This window comes from Apodemus sylvaticus, chromosome 2 (assembly GCF_947179515.1).
Source record: "Apodemus sylvaticus chromosome 2, mApoSyl1.1, whole genome shotgun sequence".
NCBI classification, from domain to species: Eukaryota; Metazoa; Chordata; class Mammalia; order Rodentia; family Muridae; genus Apodemus; species Apodemus sylvaticus.
The window spans coordinates 113249831-113261941 of record NC_067473.1 but is presented as its reverse complement, the minus strand read 5'-3'; the positions used below and the strand labels follow the sequence as shown (position 1 = coordinate 113261941).

At 39.5% G+C, this 12111-nt stretch overlaps 1 protein-coding gene across 1 annotated transcript in view; it reads right to left on the bottom strand.

The window, feature by feature from the left end:
• Window positions 1-12111, bottom strand: part of M1ap (meiosis 1 associated protein) — a 75939-nt gene that overhangs the window by 52235 nt on the left and 11593 nt on the right. The window contains exon 2 of the mRNA XM_052174054.1: window positions 11925-12110. Within this exon, the coding sequence (XP_052030014.1) occupies window positions 11925-12110 (186 nt within the window). The remainder of the gene's footprint in view (window positions 1-11924; window position 12111) is intronic.

Genomic DNA, 12111 nt, shown 5'->3' with positions numbered 1-12111 from the left:
TCTCTAGTGGAGTTTTTTGCGTCATTTAGGTAGACTATCATATCATCTGCAAATAATGAGTTTGACTTCTTCCTTTCCAATTTGTATCCCTTTGACCTCCTTATGTTGTCTAATTGCCCAAGCTAGTACCTCAAGCACAATATTGAAAAGATAAGGAGAAAGGGGGCAGCCCTGTCTAGTCCCTGATTTTAGTGGAATTGCTTCAAGTTCCTCTCCATTTAGTTTGATGCTGGCTACCGGTTTGCTGTACTATATTTAGGTATGGGCCTTGAATTCCTGTTCTTTCCAAGACTTTAAGCATGAAAGGATGCTGAATTTTGTCAAATGCTTTTTCAGCATCCAATGAAATGACCATGTGGTTTTTTTCTTTGAGTTTGTTTATGTAGTGGATTGCATTGATGGATTTCTGGAAATCCCTGGAATAAAGCCTACTTGATCATGGTGGATGATTGTTTTTATATGTTCTTGGATTTGGTGGGCAAGAATTTTATTGAGAATTTTTGCATCGATGTTCATAAGGGAAATTGGTCTGAAGTTCTCTTTCTTTGTTGGATCTTTGTGTGGTTTTGGTATCAGCGTAATTGTGGCTTCGTAGAAGGAACTGGGTAGTGTTCCTTCTGTTTCTATTTTGTGGAAGAGTTTGAAGAGTATTGGTGTTAGGTTTTCTTTGAAGGTCTGATAGAATTCTGCACTGAAGCCATCTGGTCCTGTGCTTTTTTTGGTTGGAAGGCTTTCTATGACCCCTTCTATTTCTTTAGGGGTTATGGGACTCTTTAGATGATCTATTTGATCCTGATTTAATTTTGGTGTTTGGTATCTGTCTAGGAAATTGTCCATTTCCTCCAGATTCTCCAGTTGTGTTGAGTATAGGCTTTTGTAGTAGGATCTAATGATTTTTTGAATTTCCTCAGTTTCTGTTGTTATATCCCCCTTTTTATTTCTAATTTTGTTAATTTGGATACTTTCTCTGTGCCCCTTGGTCAGTCTGCTAAGGGTTTATCTATCTTGTTGATTTTCTCAAAGAACCAGCTCCTGGATTTGTTGATTCTTTGTATGGTTCTCTTTGTTTCCACTTGACTGATTTCAGCCCTGAGTTTGATGATTTCCTATCTTCTACTTCTCCTGGGTGAATTGGCTTCTTTTTGTTCCAGGGATTTCAGGTGTGTCGTTAAGCTGCTAGTGTATGCACTCTCCATTTTCTTTTTGGAGGCACTCAGGGCTATGAGTTTTCCTCTTAGCACTGCTTTCATTGTGTCCCAAAGATTTGGGTATGTTGTGCCTTCATTTTCATTAAATTCTAAAAAGTCTCTGATTTCTTTATTACTTCTTTGGCCAAGGTGTCATTGAGTAGAGTATTGTTCAGCCTCCATGTGTATGTGGGCTGTCTGTTGTTTTTGTTGCTATTGATGACCACTCTTACTCCATAGTGATCCGATAGGAGGCATGGGATTAGTTCGATCTTTTTACATTGTTGAGGTCTGTCTTGTGACCAATTATATGGTCGATTTTGGAGAAGGTACCATAAGGTGCTGAAAAAAAGGTATATTCTTTTGTTTTAGTGTGAAATGTTCTATAAATATCAGTCAAGTCCAATTGGTCCAAAGCTTCAATTAGTTTTATTGTGTCCCTGTTTAGTTTCTGTTTTCCTTATCGGTCCATTGAGGAGAGTGGAGTGTTGAAGTCACCCACAATTATTGTGTTAGGCACAATGTGTGCTTTGAGCTTTAGTAAAGTTTCTTTTACGAATGAGGGTGCCCTTGCATTTGGCATATAGATGTTCAGAATTGAAAGTTCTTCTTGGTGGATTTTTCCTTTGACCAGCAAGAAGTGACCTTCTGTATCTGTTTTGATGACTTTAGGTTGAAAGTCAATTTGATCTGATATTAGAATGGCTACTCCAGCTTGTTTCTTGAGACCATTGGCTTGTAAAATTGTCTACTATACCCAGCAAAACTCTCAATCACAATAGATGGAGAAACCAAGATATTCCACAACAAAACCAAATTTACACAATATCTTTCTATAAACCCAGCTCTACAAAGAATAATAGGAGGAAAACGCCAATACAAGGAGGGAAAACGACACCCTGGAAAAAGCAAAAACCCATCAAACCCAAAAGAAGATAACCACTCAAATATAAAAATAACATTGAAAATAACAGGAAGTAATAAACACTATTCCTTAATATCTCTTTAACGTCAATGGACTCAACTCCCCAATAAAAAGACATAGACTAACAGACTGGATAAGGAAACAGGACCCTACATTTTGCTACATACAGGAAACACAGCTCAATGTCAAAGACAAAAACTACCTTAGGGTAAAAGGCTGGAAGACAATTTTGCTTTTCTTTTTCTACATACATAATTTTTATCATCACTGAGCCACATCTCCAGGAACTCAAATCACTTTTAGAATCAGTTTCTTCACATACACAAAGCAATTCTCTGATATGCTTATTGAGTTTGACTATGAATCTATAGCTCATGACATAGAGTGACATTTTGATAATAATATTAAGCCTTTTATCCACAAACATAGAAATTCCCCATGTATTTTTTGTGGGAACAGGGACAGGAAGTGGGGGTGGGGAGTGGAAACGGAGGCCTTGAAGATGCCTAGGATTTGGACTCCAGAGACCACATCAGAGTGCAGATCTAACTTTATTGTTTATTACACAAGCTTTAGTCAAGGGCAAATTTGGGGTACAACCTGTATTGTCTAGCCATATCTGACTCTCCTGCCCATGAGCCTGTAGGGAAGGTCCAACCAAGCCCCTGGGAAGATTTCTGTGAAGACAGAGGAAGGGCCATTACCCTGGCATTGGGTCCTTGGTGTTGTCTCACCCGGGTGCTGTGAGCCAAATCACACTGTGTACAGTAGGTCAGGACTCTTCAAGGAGTCAAAGGAGCTCATGGTGCCTTGCTCTTGGTCCCACTTCTTACTCCACCAGGTTTCTCTCTGCATCCCCCACAGTTTTTGAATTTATTCACCAGGGTTCTAGTGTTTTCATCATAGATTCTTATATTGAGTTATAATAAACAATACTGTGTTTTTATTTTGTTACTATTACTCTTCTGACAGCAGGGTCTGGCTTCAGAGCCTAGGCTGGATAGACTCAAACTCACTGTGTAGCCCAAGCAGCAATCCTCCTGTCTCAGCCTTCTGAGTGCTGTGATTATAGGCATGTATAGTCAAACCAAGCCATATCATGTGTCTATTTATATTTCAGATACCACTTGTTCATTGTGGTGTGTATAAGGAGAATGACAGACTTTTGTATTGTATTATTAACTTCATAGCTTCAAATCTTCTTATAATTGCTTATTGGTTTCAGGTGGGTTTTGTTGTTGCTAATAATAATTATTTTGTGTATCTTTTGAAGAAAAAAGTGATTTTTTAAAAAAGGTTTTTAGTTTTTTTAGTTTTTTTTCGAGACAGGGTTTCTCTGTAGCCCTGGCTATCCTGGAACTCACTCTGTAGACCAGGCTGGCCTCGAACTCATAAATCCGCCTGCCTCTGCCTCCCAAGTGCTGGGATTAAAGGCATGCACCACCACTGCCCAGCTATTTTTTTCTTTCCAAGTCTGTAGGTATGATGCTATTTAAAATACTCCTTTATTATCCCTTTAAGGTGGTAGGATCCGTAGCGATGTCTCTTTTTCATCTTTGATGCTAGTACTTTGTATCTTCTCTCTCTTTCATACTCTGGCTTTATCAATTTTATTGATCATTTCAATAAGTCAGTTTTTACTTTTCTAATTTCAACTTCATTGATTTCTACTCTATCCTCATTTTTTTTCTTCTTCTGCTTATTTGGACTGTATGTTCTCACCTATTTTTAGTTCTCTAAAGTGGAAACAGAGTATCAAATGAACATTTTTTTCCCTAATATATGAATTCAGTGCTATTTCCTTCTAAGTACTCGAATTTTACTGTGTTCCACAAATTTCAAGAAGCTGTGTTTTATGTTTTTATTTTTTGTTAATGATTTACTTATTTTTATTTTATGTGCATTGGCTTTGCCTGCATGTGTGCCCGTGTGAGGGTGTCATGTCCTCTGGAACTGGAGTTACAGACAATTGTGAGCTGCCATGTGGATGCTAGGAATTAAACCCAGGTTCTCTAGAAGAGCAGCTGGTGTTCTTAACCACAGAGCCATCTCTCCATGAGTCATCCTTATTTTTTTCTTAGTTCAAAATATTTTCTCCCTTTGCTTAATGGTGTGTGTGTGTGTGTGTGTGTGTGTGTGTGTGCACGCGCGCGCGCGCATGTTTGGTCTTTTCAGCTATCTTTGATCATTCATTCATTCATTTTGTTGTTGCTGTTGTTTTGAGGCAGGGTCTCTCTCTACATAGCCCTTGAGTTCAGAGATCCATTTGCCTTTGCCTCCTGAGCTTTAGGACTAAAGGTGTGTGCCACCACATCTGGAACTGGTTTCTAGTTTAACTCGACTGTGTTCTGAGAGCAGACATTATATAATTTTGTTCTTTGAAATTGCTAGGGAGTTCTTTATGGCCCCCAGTGTGGTCAACCTTTGCACATGTTCCATTTGAGTTCTAAAATACTAAACATTAGTCTTCTTTTGGATGACTTACTCTATAGATGCTGATTATATCCTTTGGTTTGACCAGTGAGTTCAGTTATGCCTTTAAAGATCTTCCTCCTGTGGAATCTGTCCATTTCTGATAGAGGGTGCAGAGGCTTCCAGTAAGCACAGTGGAGCTGTCTATTCATCTTTGCATTTCTTTCAAGGACCTGGCTCAGCTCACAACCTGTTATAACTACAGTTCCAGGTGATTCAGCACCCTCTCTGGCCTTTCTGGGCATCAAGCATGCAGGTAGTATCCTTACTTACATGCAAGCAAAACACACATACACATAAAATCAATTTTGGGAGGAGGTTGAGACAGGGTCTTACTGTGTAGCCCTGGCTGTTCTAGAACTCACTATATAGACCAGCCTGGCCGCACACTCACAGATATCTGCCTGTCTCTGCCTCCTGAATACTGGGATTAAAGGTATACACTACCACACTTCACAATAAATAAATATTAAAAAACCCAAATTGCTAAAAACCAAAAAATAAAAAGTAAAAAAGAACTATCATGCTAAGACCCCCCCCAAATAAAAAGAATTGTAATGTTATTTGTAATAACTGATTTCTTTTTCATTGTGTAATATTCTTCTTTGCCTCTGATGGCTTTCTGCACTTTGATATTTCCTTGCCTGAAATTAATACAACTCCTTTTGCTATGACTGGTATGTTTTTCTCTATACACTTACTTTTAATCTCTATATATCTTTTACTTAATATGGGATTCTTTTAAAAATTAGATTATTTATTTATCTATTTATTGGTGTGTGTGTGTGTGTGTGTGTGTGTCCATGCATTAGTGCCATGGTGCAAGAATGGAGGTCAGGACAGCTTTCAGAAGCTGTTCTCTCCTTCCACTGTGGGTTAAGGATCCGACTCAGGTTCTCAAGCTTGAGCACAAGCACTTTTATTGCCTGAGCCAATTCTAGTGTGGAGTTTTTGTAGACAAAACATAATCTTTCTCTATTTTTTTAACGAGTGTTCCTTAGTTACTGACATTCAAAGTCATTACTGACACTGTTGACTCCTCCACACCGTCACTACTGTATACTCCTCTCACACACGGCCTTTCTCCTGCTTCATGTTCCCCTCTCCCTTCCCTGTCTCTGCTCTGCTGGGGATTGAACCCAGGGCTTTTTGTATGCCTGGCAAACACTTTACCTTGAGCCACATTGCCATACTTCTCATGTTAGTTAAGCAGCTTCTATAATTTCATTTTCTTTCCTAGTTTTAGTCCACAGGCTGGCTATCTATCTATCTATCTATCTATCTATCTATCTATCTATCTATCTATGGTGAGGTGTGCCCCTCCAGCAAAGCTATAGCCATTTTGTTCCATGCCTGCCAGCTATTTCATATTGTTGCTGTAAAATGCCTGCCAGTCAATCATCGACACAGAAAAACAGCTTGACTCAGAGCAGGGTCAGGCAGACCACATATCTTGTTATGTTTTATATGTTCTGTATGAGGCTTGTTAATCTTAGGAAATGCCACAAAACTTTTCATAGGATTCATCAAGTTAAAGGTCAATATGAGTTGTTATGTCTAAAATGGCTTGAGTCAGAGCTGACCACTGGGGAACACGTCCTGAGTATGACTTCATTGTAGTTTGTGTGTGTGTGTGTGTTTTAACTTTATAAGCTGACAGAAAAAGATGTTCGATGCCATAGCTTCAGCTATGACCCTTATCGATCAGTCTCAGGGTGTGCATTCAATAAACCATTTCTGCTTAAGATCAGTGTTTGTGTAGTTTATGGGGTGACTCATGGACTCCAACTATCTATCTATCTATCTATCTATCTATCTATCTATCTATCTATACATATACACACATATTTTCAAAATGACTGTCCCAGAGCTTGCAATATATATTCATGACCCATCCAAGTCAACCTTCAAATGACACTATACTATATTTCAGGTAGTTTAATGGTGCTAATGTAATAATTTTGAGCCAGGCATTGTGTCACATGACTACTATCCCAGCACCTGGAAGGTGGAGTCAGAAGAATCAGAAGTTCAAGACCATCTTCAGCTACAAAGCAAATGTGAAGACAGCAAGGGTTAGGATTCTTAGACATGCAACAACAATCTTGAATTTTCTCCCTTCCTTTATATCATTGATGCCACACATTTCACTTGCTTCTAAATGTATGCATGCATGCATGCACAACCAACATGCTGTTGCTATTATTTTGAGCACAATGTCATGTGTTTCATGAATAAAAACTAATAAATATATCTTAATTTATCTTCACTTAGTTATTTCTTGATGATCTTTACTTTTCAGGCATAGATACACACCTTTCTTTCTTTTCTTTCTTTCTCTTTCTCTTTCTTTCTTTCTTTCTTTCTTTCTTTCTTTCTTTCTTTCTTTCTTTCTTTTCTTCCTTCCTTCCTTCCTTCCTTCCTTTATTTTTTCCTTCTTTTTTTCTTTGTTTTTTTGAGTCAGGGTTTGTCTGTGTAGCTCTGGCTGTTCTGGAACTCACTTTGTAGACCAAGATGGCCTCAAACTCAGATATCTGCCTGCTTCTGTCTCCTGAGTGCTGGGATTAAAGGCGTGCGCCACCGCTACCTGTCTATAGATACACATTTCTAACTGATATTATTTTCCTTCTTTTCACCTCAAGTACAATTTCACACAGATTGTAGCTCGATGAATTATTTCCTCGTAATACTAAGTACTTCATTTTATCATCTTTTTATCTTGAATAATTTTGGAGAAGCTGAGTCTAACCCTTGCTCCTCCCTTTCATTCTGTTAGTCTTCTTCATTTCATGAGTCAATTTTGTTTTTACTTTATTACTTTATGTCATGTATACATATGATTTTATATATCTGTATAAAGTCCAAGGCCCACAAATGAGAATATGTGACTTTTGTCCTTCTGAATCTGACTTAATTCACTTTGTTAGATAATCTCTTGTTACATAATTTTTAGGAAAACGGATGTAACAAGAGGCTATCTTGTTTATGGTTGAACAAATTTCCTCTGTGAACATATAACACATTTTAATACATTCCTCTGTTGAGAGACATCTACTGATGCCATAATTTAGCTACTGTGGATAATGCTACACTAGGCATTAGTGTGGACCATCTCTGTGGTGTATTTCTTATTTGGATGCTCTCTGATTTCATTTAGAAGCATATTTGTGTCTTTGATTTATTACACATGCTTTTTTTATATTAAAACAACTTTTATTAGAATGGCTTACAGGCTACGGTTGGGCTAGTCCAACAATGACTGTCTCACAATGGAAAGGCCAAGAACCTAATAGTAGATCAAAATGGAAGGATGTCCTGGCTGATCTCCGTTATGTTAGAACCCTAAAGAAATAGGTTCTAATACAGTCAAAGGACTCTCAATAGCAGGAAGACAAACTTGCCAGTAAGAGGACAAGCAGGAAAAAATGCAAAAAGATTCCTTTTTCCTTTGTGTGTGTGGGGAGGGGGGCAGGGGTCTGCTGCCAAAAGCTGTTATTACACATTCTTATGATTACCTTTTGGGTTGAGTTTTTGCTCAGTGTCCAGTAGGTGTCAGCACATCCTCATTTTTCAGCCCCAGTCCTTCACATGGAATAGAATTTAGGTAGTTTCCACCACTCATACCTGTTTCATGTGTACTGGATGATTGAATTTCCCAAGCTTGGTTTGTTACACATTCTTGTTAGAACGGTTGGATTTCTGGTTTGTTTATTTTGGAGATAGTCTTACTATTTAGCTTTGGATGGCCTGTAACTCATTATGTAAAAGACTCTGGCCTAAACTCATGGAGATACTTTATCCCTGGTGCTGGAAGCCTCTGCTTGGGTTAAACTCTGAGGCTCTGATGTGGTTATGCCTGAGCTACTGTTTGCCATTTTAGCTCGAAATGGTTTGTCCTACCAGGATTCAAGTTGCCTCTGTTTGCATCAGCATGGTTGTTTAGATCAGGCTGGTTTGTGGTGGCTCTGTGTATCTGCCACGACTGCAGTGAACTCAGCTCCTACTTCTTGGTTCCTGCATCACTGCTTGCACAGGCAGGGTGGGTGGGGCAGATCTCAGCAAGGGTCATTTAGGTTGTGTGGTGCAGACAGGCAGCCTTTGCAGCTGCTCCTGCCTTCTGCTTTGCAGAGATCTCCTGGCTTCTTTGTTTTCAGTTGTTGCCTCTTATAGGAATAGAAACTATCATGGTCTTGACTTTTCTTTTACTGGGTTACATAGAGAGTCTAATCCACCATTCTATTCATCTGTCTGTCTTTCTGTCTTTCTATCTATATATCTATCTATCATGCATCTATCTATCTATCTATCTATCTATCTATCTATCTATCTATCTATCAATCATGCATCTATCCATCTATGTATCTACCTACCTATGCATTTAGCATGTCTTATTTATTTATTTAGAGACTATCTCCTTGCAGCCCTTGCTGACCTGATGGTACTAGCCTTGTAGTCCAGGCTGGCCTTGAACTTGCAGCAATCTTCCTCCCTAAGTACTGAAATTATAGGGATGTGTCTCTGCCCTGCTCTCTGCTAGCTCTATTAATCCATGTTCTCTAAATTCTACAGTCAAGTGCCAGGTATGGTAGTCCATGATTATAATCCCAACACTTGGAAGACAGCAGTAGAAGGATCTCCAAAAGTATGAGCACAGCCTTGTCTACATTGTAGGTTCCAGGCCATCCAGGGCTACATAGTGTGACTTTGCCTCAAAAATTAAAAACTAAACACACATACTCTCTCTCTCTCTCTCTCTCTCTCTCTCTCTCTCTCTCTCTCTCACACACACACACACACACATGAATAGATTCTACAGTCACATAATTCTAGCCTACCTGCCATGCCTGGTTCTAATACCTATTCTAAATTCAAATGGTGTGTTTCATCTTTTTGTCCGCTTGTCATTTTTTGTGATATTCAGACGGGTTCCACTGGGTCAAAGATGCTATTATAATTGGCCTTTACAAATGTGGTATTTGTGTGAAGGGACACAATCTCTACTGTTCGTATTTTCTATTAAAATAATAGAATAATAAGTTTTTGAAATCTCATGCAATCAATTTTAGACATTTTTTAGATTTATTTTTAGGATTTTATGTGTGTGGGTGTTTCATCTGTGAGAGCATCTGGGCCACATGTGTGTCTATCTGATGTCTGAGAAGGTGATGAACCTCTCTCTGTGTGGGGGAATTGAACCTGGGTCCTTTGCAAGAAGAGCAAGTGCTCTTACCCACTCAATCAACTCACCAGCCTCCAAAGCATGTTTGTAAAATAATACTGATATGTGATTATTTGTTCCCAGTCTTCAAGAGAAGATGCTATTCAAATACAAACTCCACAAGTGTTTCTCAGTGTTTTCTTCCCCTTTGGGGACTGGATTGGGCTGGAGTTGATCATGCCTTTTATGTAGAGGGCTGTACTTGGCTTGGGTTCTTGTCCTTCAGGTCAGTTAGATCAGCTCAAACCCTAGGTTCTGTTTAACTGGTTTCTTCTGGTCACAGAACTTATGACTGTATTTCAGAATGTCTGTTCCCTTTCTGCCCCCTCTCCTCATCTAGGTTTAAGTCAGAAGGGTGTATGACTTAAGGGTCTGGTTGACCTCTTAGACTTGGTGCTCATAGAAGTGTGTGAGGCCTTAGGACTGGGTTCCCTTGGAGTTTTCAATTTTGAGACTTAGCTTTTAGCTATTTACTAACATTATGGTTTTCCTACCCAAGCAGTGGTTCCCATGGAGGTTTCTGTGTTAGTGTGCTGTGAGTCTGTGGGTCAGTCCAGCCGTCTGTCTGATTCTGGAGGCAGCTGTTTGCCTTGTGCTATAACCTTTGGCATCTAAAAGGGAATTGTTAACTTTGCAAGTGTTTTAATAATTGTTGGGACAGAGTGGCAACTTCCACCTTCCTGGCATGTGACACTGGCAATGGGAAATCAATTATTTTCCAACTCCTCTGTCTGCAGCCAGAGGTCCTCAAACTGGGACTATTTTAACCCACACTCAGGAATGTGTCTGTGGAGTATCCACCCATAACTTATTGGTATTTTTATGATTGTCTCAGCCTGGCACCAGAATAGCTTCAACTTTGACATTCACCAATCCCAAAGAAAATTTAGTAAATTTGAGTAAAAATTTGATTGATGACAATTACATTTTCCCCCTTTATTTTAGGCTTGTTTTTGAGATAAGATTTGACTCGGTAACCTAGCCTGGCCTGGAACTAACCACATAGCCCGGGCTGATTTAGTTTTGCCTCAATCTCCTATGTGCTGAGATTACAGGTGTAAGCTTCCCTGTCTGGCTTTAGGGGTACCCAGATAGACATAAAACAGAGCGAATTTAGGGAATTTAATATTTTATCCTGCAAATTCCAAATATCTTGGGCAGGTGTATTCACATCTCATGGGGGGGGGTGTTTAAGACAGGGTTTCTCTGTATAGTTCTGGCTGTCCTGGAACTCACTCTGTAGACCAGGCTGGCCTCGAATTCAGAAATCTGCCTGCCTCTGCCTCCCAAGTTCTGAGATTAAAGGCATGTGTCACCACCGCCCAGCTTCACATTTCATTTTTATTTCAGTTTTTCCTTAGAGTTCACTTTGCTCCCTGTTTCCCAGTTTCTCTTGAAGCCTTTCTGCATATTAAGAGCTGAGTGGGGTAAAACATTTGAAATGTAAATGGAGAACATATTTTTAAAAAAAGAGTGAGCAGGTGACACTGAGGACATGGTGGCAGCAGGTAAGAGCACTTGCTAGAGCAGGAGAGATGGCTCCGTGGTTCTGAACCTGTGGCTCTTCCTGAGGACCTGCATTTAGTTCCAGCACCCACAGCAGGCAGTTCATTACTGCCTATGACCCCAGCTTCAGGGGCTCCAATTTCTCTAGTCTCTGGGCATCTGCACACACATGCATATACCCACACACAGTCACACACACATAATTGAAAATAAAGTAAAAATAAAAAAAAATAGAAATACATTTGGTGTTCTTTCAAAGGATTGAAATTCAGTTCCCAGCATTTGATTGGGAAACTTAAAACTGCATGTTAACTCCAGGGCTGGGGTCTCTCTCTCTCTCTCTCTCTCTCTCTCTCTCTCTCACACACACACACACATACTCACCAAGAAAAGTGAAAAGAGAGAGAGAGAGAGACAGACAGAGTATTGAGGAGAAAAGAAAACAGTTATGGGATAGAGAAATAATGTAGTCTACTAGCAGTTAGCTGAACATCTCATCTTGAAAATGATATTCAATACACAAAAAACAGAATAACATAAGGATAATAAATAATGAAACACTACATAGGCGGGAATAGGAACATGGCTTCATGTCGTAAAAAGCAGTGTCTCTTACCTCCAGGGAAGTACAGGGCTGAGCAGCACTTGTGGCCATGTAACTGCTGTACTGTTTGAACTGCTGGAGTCCATCCTCTACTGCCAGTGGTAGTAAGGTGTGAGGTGGTCTGTGACAACCTTCTACCTGTAACATGCGAAGCTCTGAGATGCAGGTCTGCAGCCTAACGAAGTTCCCTCTCACTTGC